The sequence below is a fragment of the Crocodylus porosus genome, unplaced genomic scaffold, assembly GCF_001723895.1.
Source record: "Crocodylus porosus isolate Cpor-Errol unplaced genomic scaffold, CroPor_comp1, whole genome shotgun sequence".
Lineage (NCBI taxonomy): Eukaryota > Metazoa > Chordata > Crocodylia > Crocodylidae > Crocodylus > Crocodylus porosus.
In genome coordinates, this window is record NW_017728949.1 from 28,975,648 (window position 1) to 28,994,647 (window position 19,000).

At 40.7% G+C, this 19,000-nt stretch overlaps 1 protein-coding gene across 2 annotated transcripts in view; it reads right to left on the minus strand.

The window, feature by feature from the left end:
* Positions 1-3,291: 3,291 nt before the first annotated feature.
* MFSD6 (major facilitator superfamily domain containing 6) overlaps positions 3,292-19,000 on the minus strand; it is a 32,705-nt gene continuing 16,996 nt past the window's right edge. The window contains exons 3-8 of one of the 2 annotated variants that reach the window (XM_019554355.1): positions 17,222-17,319; positions 11,740-11,901; positions 11,132-11,230; positions 8,189-8,469; positions 5,746-5,764; positions 5,457-5,552 (exon numbers count right to left, since the gene is read on the minus strand). In XM_019554355.1, the coding sequence (XP_019409900.1) occupies positions 5,542-5,552; positions 5,746-5,764; positions 8,189-8,469; positions 11,132-11,230; positions 11,740-11,901; positions 17,222-17,319 (670 nt within the window). In that variant the 3' untranslated portion in view covers positions 5,457-5,541. Of the gene's footprint in view, positions 5,553-5,745; positions 5,765-8,188; positions 8,470-11,131; positions 11,231-11,739; positions 11,902-17,221; positions 17,320-19,000 lie in introns of both variants that reach the window. The other variant, XM_019554354.1, reaches the window with a different exon arrangement.

Below are 19,000 nucleotides of genomic sequence, written 5' to 3' on the forward strand. Positions count from 1 at the left end.
CTTGAGGGACCCCACTGGTCACAGGGCACCACGATGAGTGACTGCCATCAATTACAACCCTCTGGGTCTGACCACGGAGCCAATTTCCCAGCCAGCGGATCATGATGGAGCCAAGGCCACAACTGGCCAGTTTGGCCAAGAGGTGATCATGGGGAAGGACAGGAGATAAGAAACCTTCCCTTTTACTTTCCCAAGGATATAAATCCCAACTAACTGACACCTTCCAAGTTCACAAGAGTTCTGGTTCAATCCAGTTCCAAAAGTTTCAGTGAAACAAAGAAATACAAATGAAGCTAATCAGAGATCATTTATTATACAATTAAAACCAGCCATCTATAAATACTGGTTATTAGCTGGAGGGAAACTTTGATAACTCAGCCAATTCAAGAAGACTTGCTGCCAATCTGCATGCTACCTCTTGAGTCTTCCCAAGGGAACACAAAGCCTGGTCAGTGGACCCGTTTTTCCCTTGAATCCAAGACTACATAAGATTTGTCTTTATTAATACAAATAAGTCTTTGCTATTCTGTATCCTACTAAAAAATTTCAAGTTGTGGCCACAATAGTCTAACTGGTCATCAGTCTCACCCCAATTAAAATTCAGATTAACAGCCAGACTGGGCACTACCCATTAGGCCTATGTGAATAGGGAAGTATTCGATTCAGATTCGGCAGATTTGGAGGACAGCGATTTGATTCAGAGATCTGGATCACTGTCCTGAATTGATTAGGCTGAATCCGCTTTGGAAGGTTCAGTGCTGGTTTGGAGAGATTCAGTGATTTGGATCAGCTGGGGAGAGCTGGGAGTGGGGGGGGCAGCTGCAGAAGAAGCCAGCCTCCCAGCACTTACAAAAAAGGCCTGCACTCATCAGCTGCAGGAGCGGCGATCAGGGCCTCTGGGAGAGAGGGGCAGTGGGGATTGCCCCCTCACACCTGTGTGGCAGCTGCCCCATGGCATGGGTGCAGCGTAGCTTAACAGAGGGCTATGTGCTGTCTGGGAGATGAGGCTGCTGGAGCTGAGCACTGCCAGGCTTCAGCTGACACGTGGAGCTACCCCAGCTCCCAAACAAATCCAATCGGGGCTGGGGAATGCAATTAGTTCAATTCCCAGCTCCCTGTTAGACTCTTCAGCCCCCGGTTCAGTTCCCCAGCCCCTGGTTTGATTTGTCTGGAAAGTGGGGTGGCTTTAGAAGTCAGCTGGAGCCTGGCACCGCCCAGCCCCAGCTCCCAGGCAGCGCATGGCACCCTGCTACACTCCACCCACACCATGGGGCAGCTGCCGTGCAAGTGCCAAGTGGGGGCCCCCCAAAGCACAGGGGAGGCTCTGCCACAAGACTTCAGAGGCCCTAATCCCCGCTTCTAGAACCAGTGAGTGTGAGGCTTTATTTATTTATTTATTTAACGTGCTAGAGGCTGTACTGGGCAGGGGATGGTGCTGGGCAGGGTAGCCATGGTGGCTTCACCCACAGCTCCTCTGGCTGTGCCTGCCTCATTCCGGGGGAGGGGAGCGCAGGGGCTATGCTCTGTGGCCGCTTGCCCAGCCGGCATGGGGTGGGGGGGTGATGTGGTCACGGCTCGTTCTGGGTGGCAGCAGGGCATAGCCACCACTCCCAGTGTTGCCACACCCGCATCAGCCTTGGGAGCAGGGGCTCTGCCCTTCCACTGCTTGATTAACCAGTGTGGGGAGGGCATGGGATGCGGGCGCAGCAGCACTGGGAGTGGGGGCTCTGCTCAGCTGCCACTTGCCCCCCTCCACCTGGAGCAAGCTGTGCCCGCATCCCAGCCCTCCTGCCCCAGCTGGGCAAGCAGCAGCAGGGCATAGCCCCTGCTCCCAGTACTACTGCACCTGCAGCCCACGCCTCCCCGCCCCCTCCCTGAATAACACACCCCTCCACCCCGGTTGAGCAGCATGTCCCAGCTCCAGCCCCAATCCCTCCCTCCCCAATAGACTTACTATCTGGAGGCAGCTGTCAGCTGCCTGTTTAGTCTATGGCTGAATGTCCAAATTGGTCAAATCTTTTTCTAAATCGATTCAGATGCTCTGAATCGATTCGGAGCTTTTACTTGGTCTCCCGATTCGATTTGAGCATCACTGACCTAGAACAATACAAAGCTGGTGGCTACTAACCAGCCCAGAGGGGCAAGTACAAGAGCATCCTAAGAAACAGCAGAATATTGTAATGATTACTAATAGTAGAAGAAATAAAAATGGGACTTTAAAATTAAGCTTTTGAAACTGCACATTTTAAGAACAACAAACATTTTTAAACTTTTACCTGATAATTGGAATACAGTACCTCCCAGTGCTATGATGTTCAAGCACTTTACCCAGAATAAATTTATTCTCACAGCACTCCTCTGATACATTGGGATAATATGGATAGATCCAGAAAACAGGAATAACTGAATGACAGGTCCAAAGCCACACAGTAAGTCCAAGCCATAGCCAGGAACAGAAACCCAGAGCACCTAAGCCTTAGTCTATGACTTTACCACTAAACCATCCTTAATGAAATCAAAGTTGATTTAGACTCTGCTTCATTTTTCAACAACATGGGCATCTAGCTGTACACCCACTTTTTAAAGATCCTGGGGAGGCAAGAGTCTAACACTGGGGAAAAAGATCCTTGATCTCAGGATCTCTGCCCCAAGACTTTTAAAAGGCTTGGTGGGGCTCAGTGTGATCGCTGCCCTTTGAATGTGCCTGTTTCTCCCCAGGTTGGCATGTTCTAAGGGTTCAGATGCAGCTGGGCAGCCCATGCCATTTCTGGATGATTACATGCTACGTGTTCAAAATCAGGTACAATACAAGCCATCCACAAAGTTGTTCCACATTTAGTGTGGAAAGTAATTGAATGTGAGAAACCTCTGGCATGTTGCCATTTATTATCCGATTAATATATTAATTGCATGATTAATATAACGTCTGCCAAGGGCTTAAAGAGGCAAAATAATCTAGTTGTTTTATTTTAACCCTATCTCATGCCCTGTGGCAGAGATCTTGCACTATTCGCACCATACTTCTAATTTAGACTGATCCCTTATAAGCAGGCCATCCCACACTATAGCTTAATACCATGAAAACTTGTGATTTGCTCTTACATTCCAATTTTCATTTCCAAAACTGACTGATGCCAGACACAATTTTACCTTTTGCTCCTTAGCTATGAAGGCTTCTTCAATTCCTTCTGGTGAAACCTTTCCAATGTTATTCAGGGTCTATTTATCAGGATTATTTCATGCCTTTCACAACCGTGCAAAATGGGAGTCATTCATAATAATTCAGCCAAATTCTGTTTAAATACATTATGGTTATTTTATATCTTTTACCACATTTTTAGTTTCACAAATATCAAAAACAACATGTATATGTTCAGTTTGCAACATAGAACTAACTACTGTACAATTCCAAAAGAGCAGGCATTTCAAAGAAACAATCTGAAGTGTAAACACAGAATATTAGCTCTTCACCTCACCAGGTGCTGTACAGTAGAAGCTGAGGTAACACCTTATTCACTCTGCACAAATGTTCCCACTTAACTGAGAAACCTGAACGTCTTTTTACCTGTCACCAGTTCAGTTCTTCATTCCCCCAAGTTATACAAACATACAATAAATACATTTCTGATTTTAAAGGACACTTAAACAAGTCATGAGAATTAACAGTACAGTACATTTAAGTTCAAGTGCAAAAATGACTAGTGGCTAGTTAGTAACAATTATTTTTACTCTCTCTGTGGCGCTGGTTCCAGGCACCCCCACACAGGCTCTCACACCTCCTTGACCTTTGCTACAGCATATGCTGATGGAAGCCCACTTAGCTGGTCCAAGTGGACATCAAGCATTGTGCAATTTCACCCACTTCAGTCTAAGCTGTCATTCTCCTCCTGCCCACCCCAAGCACTGAACTCCTCAGGAGACCACAGCTGCATCCTGCCTTAAACTATGCAGTTCAATCTGGTGAGACAGTATGCACCTTCACTGGAAGAGGCCACACACATTTATCTGATTTCAACAGAAGCTATGTACCAGCAGTTCCCATTCACTTCAGTAGAAATGGGGACACATTGCACTTCGAAAATCAGGTTACTGGTGTTAAGCCTGGGCCTAAATACTATCCTGACCTATACCCTAATGCAACCCCATTGATTTCAACTCAGAACCCAGGTTCCCTTTCAGCAGCACTCTGTGCTATGAACTAACCAGCCAACAAGCTGGCTAAATTTAATATTACAAAGCATGACTAGACATAACTAAACATTTTTCAGTGTCTTGACATGGAATAAAGCAATTATCTAAGTTTACTGCAACTTAGATATGTCTCTCCAATTTTGAGGGTGTTTTTACTTAAATTTGACTTTTATTCTCCTTTCCAAACCCCCAATCATTAGGATTTATAAACAATTTCCTCCCTCCCTTCCCCAGGCACTTTAAGCTCTTTCTGTCCTCTATAAATAACCACAGTAACTACACTTAATTAAACAAACTATTTTTACATATGATGAAATTAAAAACAATAAAAAGATGGTCTCCATTGGAAACCATGATCAATCAAATGGAATAATATTTACCAAGGTTTGTGGTCTCAGGAACAATATCAAACCTAAAATTATACCTACACATTTAGCAAATGCCCTTTCCAAGCAAAGGGCTGTAAGCACATGGAGACAATTTAAATTTTCCTTTGTTTTTCCCTCTAAAAAATGCCCTTTTGAAAATGTCACACCTTGCAGAACTAAACCTCTCTCTCAAAATAGGTTAATAGCAGCTTCAAAAGATTCTGCTGCATGGTCCACTTAATCCATCACTACCGTATAAAAATTATTTGCTAAAGCCATTCAAGGTTTCTGAGAAGTCATTTCTATACAAGATAGAAATGTATGCTGTTCCTTTATCCATTCTTCCCTTGGGATTTCTTAGTTCTTGTAATTTTTCCCGGGGAAATGCAATTTTTCTCCCAAAGAACTTTCTTTTTGGTATGAAGAAATTTAAAGTTAAACCAATTGCTCAAATAGAAATTGCGCACTTGTTTTTTCTTCTGTTGTAAAACTATAAAACAAGCTTAACTATAGGTTGCCAGTAAATCTCATAAACATTTGACCAAACTTTAGCAAACAGTCAAGAAAGTTTTTCTGCAGTTAAATTCAGTCCCATCTCTTCTATCCAGCTACCAGAATTCTAGCCTCCCTTGAAAGTGTGGCTATCATATATTATCATACAAAGTTCTTAAATATTTAAAAGCTTGTGCTGCATCACATTACATTCACCGAGATGAAGGGAGTCCTACTTGTAAGTTTTTGTTCCACCTTTTTCCAGCTGAACAGCAGGATTCCATGCAGCAGATTTGAGAAGATGAATTCATTTTATTGCCCTGCATCAGCAGGCTGAGGATTACAGTCCAAGGAAACCTGATCCAACACAGGGTGGTCAGGGACAGTTTGGGAGTTCGATGTTGCCATAGGCGTTGAACAATTTCTGGATGGGTCAGTGTTTTTCAGCTCTGGGAGCTGTTCTGCTGAGTTGGCTGGTGAAGCATGATTTTCATTGGCTTTCTACAGAGAAAAGAAAGCAATATGCAGAAATGTAAGCACTTATTCCTATAATACTACGCAGTGGGAAATGCTGTCAAACACCATAGCTTAGTTATACCATTTGCAAGCAGCAGAACAAATGAGCTGAAAGCAGGAGAGCAACAAGGTACATTCTTATCCAGACAGCACTAGTAACAAGCAGAGAATAACTTACCTTCCATCTCTTTTCCTAACTGCACTTCCCCAAGAAGCATGCAAAAAACAAACTTGTTGTGTTTTAAGAGGAAAAATATTCAGTGTACAGCCAACATCATCAGTACTGAATTGTTTGTTAAAACATATTTTATATTCTCCCTCCTGCAATCTAAACATATTCTTAATATTTTTTTTCTAAGACGATTCTCAGTCCCACTAGATGGCTGCACTTTTGCAGCTAAGAAATGCAAGTGTCATAATTTCTCTTAGCAATAACCAGCAGATTAGCAATTCAAAATAGACAATTTTCTGGATCAGCCAAGAGAGGAATTGTTGGAAGCGATTTTCTGCAATACCCAGTGCATACTTTTAAAAAAACATTTGCCATGTTACATGAGCACATTTTAAGGACAAATGGCAACTATATTTCCTGAGGCCCAAATAGGTAACATCTTCTACAATACTGACAGTTATGTCATCTTCTAATTTGAAGAGCTATTTATGAAAATTTATTTTGCATTAACGCATTGGAGGGTGGCTAGTGTGCGTCTGTGCTTGAAGCAAGACTGTAAGAATAGAACACTTGGAAGTGAGAAGAAAAAAGTGTTTTTGTATTTAAATTCCAATTTCTGTGCTCTGAAAACTTCTCCCTTGTGTGACCCACATTCATGAAAATTGTTAGGAATTTGGTTTAAAACATTTAAGGTGGCAAATAGGCAACCTTTCTCTGGTTTTCGAATTTTGTCAAATTTAGGTCAAAAGAACTGAGTGAAAGAAAAAATAGCAGTGTAATTTTACTATTATTTTTAAATTTTGGAACTAAAAATTAGTAATTTCTTAAAGGACTAAATTGGTCAAATGAACCCCCATTAGCTCAAAGTAGCTGGTGTATATCTTTATGTTTATCTTCAATGGAAACTAAAATGTTACTTCATTCTTCATCTACCCATGTTATTATGGATAGTGCAGGGGAAAAGGAGAGATCCTGAAAGCTGGGTTCTGCATGGCTGGGACCTTTAATATAACCCTCTCATGCAAGTAATTTTATTTCCAATATTGTTGTCACGTATATAAATAATCTGATTCATTAACAAGCTGACTAATTCTTTCAATTTGTGTGGGAAACTTTTAATGCAAATGTACAAAATTTGGTTTAATTAATGAATTAGCAAAATTAGCATTAATACAAAGCTACTTGAACGATGCATTAAAAAAAGGACAGAGGGTAAGACAGCATGTTGTTGGAGACAGCAGAGGGAGTTGCAATATGTAGCAAGACTTTTGTAGACAGTTCACAATTACCTAAGCCTTCAACACTCCAGCATTCACAGAGCCTCCAACACTCAACCTGGCTGAGAATCTCACAACTGCAACAATGGAACATATATTTCTTGCCTTGGGAGGTAGCATAAATTGTGTGCTAAGTTCCCTTCTGACCTTCAAATGAGGCCATTACAAAGAAAGGCATATAATAATAACTGTTTGAGGGTGCTATAACTATGGGTAACTGAGAAAATATTCCATGTGAAAAGAGCAATGGGATGGCATAGTGGCATAGAATTTCAGTACCACTGTTCAGATGACTGATTTTTCCAAGACACTCCGTCTGTTTTAAACAAGATAAGTTTCAGACAAATCTCTCTAAATTCATGACTGCATACAATGTATAGCTGCATACTCCACTTGTGGTGTGCCAGTTAATTTCAGAGGCAATGGAATCTCAACATGCACACTGAGAAGAGAATACACTGCTAGGTATATTTACAAAAATACCAGCAAATGAGAAAGAAGTAGTAGTCAAGCTGGAATTTCTGCAAATACCATTCTCCTGAATCAGCGAGTCAAGCCCAGAATTACCCCCTTTCAGAAAAAAGCCATGTGAAAATGACACTTCCGTGCATATGGGATGGGATGGTAAGTATATACTCCCCTCTATGGAAAAGGAGCAAACAGGTGAGTGGGCAATCTGTCCTATCCTAAAATCAGCACAAGTCTGCCTACACTACTGACCAATGGGCTTCAATTCCATTTAGGAAAGAACAGCCTAATAAACCAAATGATAGCTTAGTCTTCAAGTGTATCCATTCGCTGGCCTAAGACTACTACACAGATTGCCAGGGAATTCTGTAGTGTAGATACCAAAAGCAACTAATTTTGCACATGCCACAGAACAGACCCCAAAGCACAATGACTTTCAGCTGCGATAACCCTAGGCCAAGCTCAGATAGCAATGGGTCCCAATTCCCACTATCAATTTCCACAATAACTTGGGATCTTTAGCAGTAGTTTCTCTCCCTCCATTAATTTCACTGACACATTAATATAAACTGAAGACACAAAATATATTTCACCCTAATAATACATCATGCAATTTTGTTTACTGATTATATATGATCTTATTTTCATCTTTAAAATACTATTAACAATAATCTGAATTTTTATGTGCATCAGGGATGGGTTACCTGCAAAGGCTGATTTTCAGGTGCTGGACTGTTTTTAGATAGCCGAACCATCTCTTTTATTTGACAGATAGCATAAGCCAGAGTAACCCAGGGAGAAGAGCTGATCCCCCAGGCAGGCTTGTTAACATCTTCCTGTTCTTCTTGATGCTTAGTTTTCTTGGGAAGAAGTCTGGGATCAGTTCGAGGCATTATATCATCTGACTGTTGCTGTACAAGGTCAATAGTTGCTATGGGAACTGGGCTGGAAGGAACTGGGATCCTTTCTGCCAGCATTGTCTTCTCTGAAGTTTAAAAACAAAATAATCAATTAAGATTCTGAATAAGGATGGACATTAACATGCTCTGGATGCAACAGTGAAGGAACATAGTAATCGTTTCCAACACGCACTTCCACTGGTCATAAAAGGTGCTTGCAGACATTAAAAACCCACAAAAAAATGGCCCTTTAAACTCAGCACATCCTTGTGCCAAGCCCTGGGCACACTTAGAAGAGGCAGTGCATTACTTCACCCCAGCTTGCCCAACGTTTGTAAAGATCAGGGGCTTTAGTGGGGCTTTTTTGGCACTTTTTTCTACAAGCCAATTGAATCAGCTTTGCTAAAAGTGCCATAACCCTCCACTAAAGTATCCAATCTTTACAGACTGCAGAGTGGGGGGTGAAGTGAAGCACTACTTCTTCCAGTAAAGCATGGCCTGTTTTTTTGGGGGTTTTTTTTAACATCTGCAAGCAGCCAGTCTTACTTTTAGTCTGAACAGGATACTGTGTCCAATTTAGATGTTGCATATATAGTACAGGTTGGACTGCAACCTCAGTAAAAAATGTCAGTCAATTCAGTGAACAACAGGGGTTTAAAAATAAGGAGGCAGTTGCTTGCTCCCTGAACATCTCTTTCTATTTCAATTATTTTTTATTTTTGTGTTACCTGAAAAATTATTAAAACCTTAGTATGGTTGTTAAAAGGTTATTAAAACATTTTTAACTGAAACAAACTCCTCTCTATGCACAGCCCACCTCTTGTGACTGATGGTCATAACCAAGTACTGACTTATCTTTTGCGAAAAGCCACAGCACAGTCCTCCAGCATCTCATGGTACTTTGCTTCTCCCACCCCAGGAAGACAACTGCATCACTCACTGGACTCTACTGCTCCAACCCAGGAGAGAACAGAACACAACCTCTCACAATCCCACATTGCAGGGAGACACCAGCTGACTTTAAGCAGTTTGGGTCAGCCAGTCAGGGCTGCCCTGTGCACTACTGCCATTGTCTCTGGGCAGTTACCACAGTGCTTAAACAGAATGTCCTAAGATTTTGCATAGCTACAGCTAAGCAAGTGCTTAACTTTAAGCACAGGGTAGTTTCATTGTCTTTAAACAGGACTCCTCACATCAGTAAAATTAAGCAAATATACCACATCCTAAAACAGATGGTGTTAAATTTTTAAATAATGGTTGTGTGTCCTGTAAGACAGTCAGTACATATGAAATACATTATTTTTTCCTCAAATTTGCAAAATAAATATTTTAAAATTATACAAAGAAGAGGCTTATTCTGCAAACATGTAAGTGTATATACACGTATCTTGTATGAAGAATCCTGTTGAAGGCAATGACTCCCCTTATGCTTAAGGTAAGTGCAGGCAGAACTGAGATCTAAGATTTGCACACATCTACAGATGGACAGGGAAGTGGAAAAGCCAAGTGAAACAAATTCTGTAGGACTAACTCATTATGAAAAGATTAATTAGAATCTATTTGCAAGGTTCATACGTACCTACTTTATATGAAATAGAAACAGTGATTACCCAGTCCAAGTTTGTACTTTGTTCCATTTTCTTTTGAACACAAGCGGAGGAAATCAAGGCAAAACAAATATTTGAACACTCAAATATAGGCCACTCTAGAACTATTCAAGGACGTCTCTCCTACTTAACAAAGCTGAATTTCAAATCTACTCAGTTTTGAGAAGAAATAAAAAAGTAACATTTGCCTTAAAAGAACTTAAACATTTATTGAAGGCTGTTCTCCAATAGGTCCTCTCCAGTGCCTAGCAGAAGAGGTGAAGCTTGGGCTTGAAGGGTGATGGCCCAAGTGTTTATCACCACAAATGTTCTGGTCGGTGATAACACCCATACATGAATAGGTGCCTCAGTGTAGGAACTCCACAGTGGAGAAAGGGGCACACAGAGACTGTGTTGCCTGGTCCCCCATCTCGAGGCATGCTGCTCCCCAGCCAGCCAGGGAGCCCTGGGCTGCATGCTCCCCGATCTCCACATTTGTCTTGGCACATGATACTGGTGTTCTGTGCCACTTTTTTCAGGGTTTTGTTTTGTTTAGTTTTTAAATACCAGGAAATCCCAGTAGCAAATTTTACCTCAGTGCTGCAAATTAGCAGCATCATGCATTAATGTGCAATGTGTATAGTTTGTGGCACCACAAACTGTACATGCTTCCATGTCTGGATCCAGCCCTAGAGTCCAAAGGCTGAATCTGGCCTGCAGAGCTGGGGCTTCAGCAACAGAGGCTTTGCTTCTACTGCACTGCACCGCACCGCATCATGGCTGGGTGCTCTTCCCATACTGTACTGCAGCCAGCCTGCAGGCAGAAGCAAGAATGGCAGCTGGGCCTAGTTATGGCCCACATTTGACCTGAGCTGGTCATTCTGAACCACTGCCAGAAAAACACTGCTGCCCACAGCCTTAGAGGGCCAATACAGAACCTCACCCTATCATCAGATTACATTTGAACACACCTGAAAGCTGCTTACTGAGCAGGGAGGGAGGAAAAACACCAAGATTTATGACGAGACAGTATCAGGGATGCTGTGGAATGATTATAGCTAGTTTTATGGCATTTTTATCCCATATCTAAAATTTTATAGCACCTAAAGTACTTGCCATGAGAATATGAAAGCAGATTTTAACTCTGCGACTTGAACATTACCTTCTTCTTCATCAGGAACTGCAAGCCACTGGATCAATGCAAAGAGTAAAAGAATCACTAGACAGGCCATTCCTATCCCCCTGAATGTCGCAGCAGGCCCTGTAATAAGAATGATTTCAGAATCAAATAAGTAATACAGGAGGAGACAAGACAGTGTAATGCCTTTATTCAGTGTTCAAAGTCCCATATAAAGTCTTGTTACATGATTAGGGTGTTTTTTTTTTCTCCTGGCATTTTCAGCAACAGGTTATTTTATATAGATTCTCACTTCTTGATCAAGTCTGGAAGCTATAGTACATCAACATGAAAGTAAATATCATAGTCTACCATCTCACAAAGGATTCACCCTATTCCCTATCAGAGGATGGGCCAGTATTTAGAAGTAGATTTAGTTCCATAGCCCTACAAACCATCAAGATATAATGTTTGTAATGGATAAATATATCATATAATAGAACACATGTACTTGGGTAAAAACAGATTTTTTAAAGAGTAAGAATAACAAATACAGTTTCATTAACATGTTAAGTGCAAGTTTTAGATTAGTCCAGGTTTACTGAACCAAAAACTATGGATGGCAACCACCCATCATTAGAATTTTTGCTTACCAAAGTAATTCACCAAAACCCCTCCAATCATGGCCCCACATCCTCTGCCCAGCCCGAGGTGAAGACCTTGTAGGATCCCCTGAGCTGAAGTTCTTAATTCTGGAGGCACTGCTGCACTAAGATACGAAATACAAGCTGCCCATATAGCTGCATGGGTCACTCCTAGAAAAAGAAAAGTACAAGTCTTAAGTATAGGGGCATGACCAAACTAGTTTACTAGCGAAAAGTAGGAACTACTTGTCTCGATAAGGAAGTGTTTATTCAAATATTAAATTCAGCCTATAAAAGTCAGCCTCTCACTGGCATAATAGCTCAGTTTTTACAGTAGCCCCAAAAGCACCTGGATATGTAATAACTCCTCTTTTTGTACATTGTGCAACGAATTCTATGTTCTTCCAAACTGTTCTCATTGTGTGTCTGTGAGGTGGTTCCTAGTAAAATAGAATTCAACACAAAACGTATTTTTATGTATTTCTCTGCCAGATTCTCTTTCCTCACTTGAATAACTTGGGGCACATTTGGCCTTGGTTTGTAGGCAATGACGACTGATGAGTTAATCATAGCATGACCATTTCTGTCAAAACCAAGTATCCAAAAGGTTAATAGTACCTACACAACCCATACACAAAGAATTACAGAAAAAGGAATGTACATTTGTTTAAATAATCTCAAAACAAATTCTTCTCCAATTCTTGACACTAATACACTTTGCATTTAGCACTGAGAAATCCTGACTAATAGACCGTGAAGACCCCTCAGGGTAAGAAAGGTACAATAAACGTATTTATGCTGTCTTTAATCATATTCAACAGGATCTCTCCTCACTGAAGCAAATCTGTTCTGACCGCCTATGTCACTATGTCAGTTTTGCTAGTTGCTGCCCCATTTCTCCGGCTTCCACTGCTACCAATGGCCAAAGTCCTTTCATATATAAATAATGAACAGGAATTTAACAACTTCTTGTTAATTTATTTTTAAAAAAGGTGTCTTTTTCTGTCACTTACCTTATGGAATCAGAAATGTTTAAAAAAAAAAAATTGCTTAAGGCAGAAAAGAGTGGCAAGATGTCATGACCAGAAAAAAGGGAACTATTAACAACCTTGTCTCCTGTAGGTTAATATCTGCAACCTTTACTTGATATTCCTGTTTTGGTTTGGGGGAGAGCCAGGGTATCAAAAGGGAAGAAGGAAGAAAGCAATTCTGGAGTACACTTATCACAAATAGAGCCGAGCTATTTTACTTTTTCATTTGATAAAATAAAACAAAAATGCATACACTTTCACAGCTTGGAAAATACTTATTTAAGCTGAAGTAGAATTAAAAATAACAGAATGAATGAGTTGATCACCAGTGTAATTCAGTTCAGTTCTACAATTATTCATCAGTTCCAACTGAATATTCAAATAAATCTGCTTGGAGTTTGATGACATACAAGATTACACGTGTTCTGCTTGGTCATAACCAGGGATCCAGGTTTTCCATTCGCCACAGAAAAACCTGGTAAAATGTAGATTTTCCCATTTTAAAGGAGAAAACCCAGATTGTCTCCTTTAAGAGAGAAAAAAAGTGGGAAATGGTGGGTTTCCCCTTGTAGGCTGGCACAGTTCCAGCCAGCAAGGGGCTGGGGGGAGCGGGAGGAGGATGATACAGCAGGGGGCACCATGTGCATGTACACATGCACATGGTAGCCAGGCAGCATGAGAGCAGCTCCGTGCAAGTAAATCGGGGGGGAATAAAGGCCCACATAATGAGGGAGGGGAAAAGGGAGGGAGGGAGGGAGTTCAGCAAGGCTGGGGGTGGGGGTGCTGCCCAGCCAGGGTGGTGTGTGGGGCTGTGGGCCCAGAATGCTGAGCCACAGGGCCCAGCAGGAAGCAGGACAGAGCCATGGGCAGCTTGTCTGGGGGGTGGCAGGGCCAGGGCTCTCCACCGCTACATGCACTCCTAAGGAAAGAGAACATGGGGTTACGTGCCTTGCAGATTTATGCACAGGGCAGGGAAGATGTGGTCTGGGACCTACCAAAATCATGGCCAAAGTGTGCTGTGCAGCAGCTTGTTTAATCTTGTTTCACCACACGCCCCTTCCCCTGATTGGCCAAGGGGCCCCAGCAGTCCTGCCATTTGCTGCTGATTAGCCAGGAGGCAAAAAATGCGTTTTTAAATATGCTTTGTTTTTTGTCTGTCACTGCTGCTTGGCCAAGGGGCCCTGACAGCCCCGCTGCTTGCTGCTGATCAGCCAGGAGGCAAAAACCACAGCATATTGAAAGCCAGAGGTTTTGCCTCCTGGCTGATCAGCAGCAAGCAGCGGGGCCCCTCTGCCAATCTTGGAAAAGAGGTGTGGTGCGGCTCATGGCAAAATGAGCAAGAATAAACGAGCTGCTGTGGAGTGCACTTCCACTGCAATTTTGTAGGTCCCTACTTATAATTACATCAAAAATTTATGTTAGTGTTCATAAATTACATGTAAGCTTTCCATCAGTGACTCAGTATGGGACGTTATCTGTGTAACAGAAGAGGATGATAGGATAATAATTTATTACATGCACACTCACACATACCTAAAAGTCAATACAGATGTATGGCCAACTACCCTAGCTGTTTAAGATAGCAAGAAACTGATTTGGTAACACCTGTACATTACACAATTTTCATTTACGAAGGAAGGTCTACCGTAGAACAACAGCCTTTAAGGCAGACAACAAGAGACCTGTTCTGTTTCAGCTGGTCTTTGTGAGGACTCTTCCATTTTACACCACTCAGTCAGTGAGTACATGTAGAACAAACCTGTTATTGTTCCTCCAAGTTCACAACTGTACTTTGCTCTTCCTCAACAAGTCAAATAAAATTATAACCTTTCATAATCAAAGGGTCAATGCCAATCTATGAAGAGTTTTTAAATGAACTTCAGTTATGTAAAAGGAAAAGATTTTTAGAAACACAGCCTATTTTCAGAAAACTTATATATTCTAGAAACTGTAGGCAACAAATCTGTTCCCTCAGATTATTCACTCCACAGAAGTAACCAGCTCTGCTAATTTTTATGGTACCATCAAGCATGAAAGGAATGCAAGACTGATCTTGCAACTTGTGTTGGAGTTTGCTGGATAAGTGCCATTTATTAACAGCTTCACATTTTAGCTCATAAGCATAATTTCTACCCCTACTTACAAAGCCAAATGTTATGAAAATGATGTAATTTTATACTGGACCAAATTACTTGCCAGCACTAATTGTTTTGAAATAAATATGGACTGAATATTTTAATTTGTAAACTACACCCACTGGATTGAGATATAAGAAGTGAACCGAAAATAAAACCTAGTCATTCATTTCCTTGCACGTTTGAAGACTGAAGACATTCAGGGCTGCTTGCAGACATGGAAAAAAAATGGCGTTTTACTTTAAACTCAGCACTCTGTCATGCTGAACTTAGTGCATGCCCAGAAGAGGCAGTGCATTAGTTGCACCTGGCTTTCACAAGGCTGGTATAGATCAGGCACTTTAGTGGGACTTTTGGGGTGTTTTTACCTAATAGCTGATTGAATCAGCTTTAGCTAACAGTGCCAAAAGGCCCTGCTGAAATGCCCGATATATACAGCTGCTGTGGAGCTGGGCTGAAGTAAAGTGCATTTTTTTCCATTAAAGCACATTCCCCACCATGTCTGTCAGCACCCTTTGTGTACAATCAGCAGAGAGCATTGATGCTTCCAGCAATTTTAAAGTTAATCCAAACCCTTATTTTCATACAACCTTATCCATGTGAAAAGCCAAGTTCTTCAGTTTCTTAACTTTCTATAAGGTTATAAATATACATTAACTCCCTTCATTTTCTGTTGTTAGAGCATACTGGGTTTGAGCAGCTTTCACTAATTTAATTACACTGATAGTAACAGAAATATGGCACAGCTAGAATTACAATCAATAGAAGCTGTTTGCGCAGTCATCTTCTAGAAATCTTCTTGTGCCCTTTGGCTTGGCATAGCAGGACAAACAGTTCTTGCACTACTGACGAGTATTAAATAAGATACACAGAATACTTTATAAAATGTCGGCTAAACCTGTCGACCTTAAAAACTCTTCTGCTGATGATACTGGAATTTGCACGCACTCTGCCTGTAGGCTCAAAGAGAGGGTTATATTTAATTATAACAGGATCTATAACATGGGAGTTAAACACCTGACCTTCATGACGCAGTTGTGTTCATCATGTGATTTTATAGGACTTGCAGAATCAAAACCTTTTTTTGTCTGAAGAGGAATAGATTTCTCTCCCTCATGAGAAAACCAGTAATGAAATAAACCTTTTAAATGTGAAATAAACTCTATGCTATCTTCCTGAGCTTACACAAGTCATTGTTTCAGAACTGTAAGTTTTCAGCCTCATAAATTTAACTGGGACCTTAGATCTAAATGTCTTATAATTTTAGCAGACAATAGGGAAGTAAGACAGATTCTAACTTTAACAGCATCACTGCATCTTGCCACTTCAATTATGCCACCATATTTTATGAACAAGAATCTTTGCACATTTACATTGCACATGGAGTGTTAAAAAGCCTTAGGCTGCCTTTCAGAAAGTAGTCAGTATCCAGGTTTTGGTTTAACCAAAAAACTTTCCCTTAAGTTATTCTTGAAGAGCTTTCTGTTTAATCAGTGCGTCAGTGGTAAAATAAATTGGAATAAGAATAACCTAATACATTTTCAGACATATAGCTAAAGTCTTTTGTAAAATAATTTTTATTTGACAACAATGTTCAAAAGACTGCTTCTGCACAGACAGCACATTAGACCCTCTAACTTATGAGAAAGGAACCTTTAACAGATTTCAAGATTTCAATACAAAGTAAAATTGAAATGCCTCTTAATGTTTCTGAGGAAGTCCTTTTAGCACATCTAGTGAATACTGAAATGCAAGTTCCTGTCTGGCTGAAGCAGAACATTTAGTAGACTATGTTATAAACCACAGAACACAACTGAAAAATATTGCAGAATAACTTAACAGACAGGATGTACCCGAGTATTTGCTTTAGCAGTTATGGTTTTAAAAAAAAAAAAAACAACAAAAAAGTTAACACTAAGATATCCTTCTTAAATATTGTAAACTGTTCTTTTCAAACAGGTGGTCCTTTGGAATTGAGTTGATATAAAGAACCCCATCCATAAAGCAGGATTTGTAAAAGGTGTGTACACCATTTACAATCCTGTGCCTTTGTTTAGTTACAGGGTGTAGATTGCAGGCATAGAAACACAGCTCTGTTTAAAATCAACAGACAAAACAGTGTGCAGATCAAAAGCTGAACCAGCCTTCTGACGTCATATCTTCTCTATGATACGCGCCAAAATTTTATGAAACCAAAGATCTGTTGGGATATTTATAATCAGAAGCAGAGAGCTACTGACTTTTGCTTCATCACAACTCAGTTAGGAACATGAAAAATAACAGTGCCTATTTCTATACTTCAAGGTAATAACTACACTCTCTTACCTTGCAGTACTTCCATAGGGAGAACAGTCCAGGCATTTTCCAGATAGGAGATGTAAATGTAGCGAGCTGTATTACAAGCAAGGCCAATATAAAGCACCCTAAAGGGAGCAAGGAAGAGACAGGTCATGGTGGTTTACAGTTTCCTTGTTTTATATGGTACCTTGCTCTACAAATCCTAATTAGAGTGTGCACATGAAACAGTTCTGTCTCATACAGCAACTTCTTGCCTGAATGCCTTCTTTACAAAGGTCCCATGCCCAAGTATAAACCCTGAAGACTCGGTTCAACTGTCAAGTAAAAAAAGGGGGGGTATTTTATAAATTCAAATAAAACCCAGAGTGCATTCTTTCCTGTGTCTCTAAAACAAGTTAATCCTGCAAGCAAGTTTTTTTTAAGGGTTAACATACACTTAAGTGGGTAGTTTCTATTATTTTATGTTACATTCAACTGCACTGTGTTTTCTAGAGAATATTTCTAACATATCCATGGCCAGCCTTTTCAAATGTTTTCTTAACAGGTAATTTCAGGAAAGGGTGATGTCTGAATCATAACAAAGAGGATACAACTTAATATGTGCTTGGTACATGTCCTTATTATTACAGAAATTGATTTTATGCAGGCTGATGCAAGGTTAACATTTCAGAAATTTCATCTAGCTTAACCTTACCCTGAAACCTGTACTCTTTCACAAAAACAAAAGTTCTTGGTCATAATATAATTTACTAAAGGATTACAGTATAGTATACTACTTTTCAAGAGGACAAGTATTTCCTTCCCATCTATCCATCTCATATTCTCCACCATGTCAGCCACCATCAGTTCAGAAGCAAAAGAAATCAAATAAGGAGTATAAGCAATGTTCTCTCTCCTTGGCAGTACATCCTATCATCTGCTGACCACAAAATTCACTCAGTAATTTTTTACAACGTTCAGCTGTATGCTATTAATTCTAAAGCAAAATCAATCCCCTTCATTTCAATTTACTTTCTAAAGAAAAGGCAGCACATTTTGTAATGAGAGCTGTTCAAAGTTGGTTAGCATATCATAATCCAGCACTTAACATTTTAATATAATTACTGGCTTAATTTAGCTCTCTTTAGTGATTTTAGTAAATTAATATTACTTGTATGAAAACTGTGTTTTGGGGCTCTGTCATACAAAACAACTGTATTCTTACAGTACCTGCTGAAAAGCCTATTTACAGTATTCCCCTTTTTTAACAGAACTAATGAACTAAACAGGTAACATAAATAAAGACTTCTTATGAATTATAACCTACTTAGAGTGTCCACAGCAATACCATAATCATAGAATCATAGAAGCAGGGTCGGAAGGGACCTTGTAGATCTTCAAGCCTGACCCCCCACCTGAGCAGGAGAAAAACTGGGCTCAGATGACTCCAGCCAGGTAGGCATCAAGCCTCTTCTTAAAGACCCCCAGGGTAGGAGCCAGCACCACTTCCTTTGGAAGCTGCTTCCAGCTCCTAGCTGCCCTAACTGTGAAATAGTTCTTATAGATGTCTAATCTAAACCTACTCTACAACAACTTGTGGCCGTTATTCCTTGTTATGCCAGGGGGCGCTAAGGGAAACAAGATCTCTCCCAAACCCTTCTGGTCCCCCCTAGTGAGTTTATAGATAATCATCAGGTCCCCCCTCAGCCTTCTCTTGTGAAGGCTGAACAGGTTCAGGTCCTGCAGTCTCTCATTGTAGGGTCTGCCCTGTTGTCCCCAGATCATGCAGGTGGCCCTCCTCTGGACCCTTTCAATGTTGTCCACATC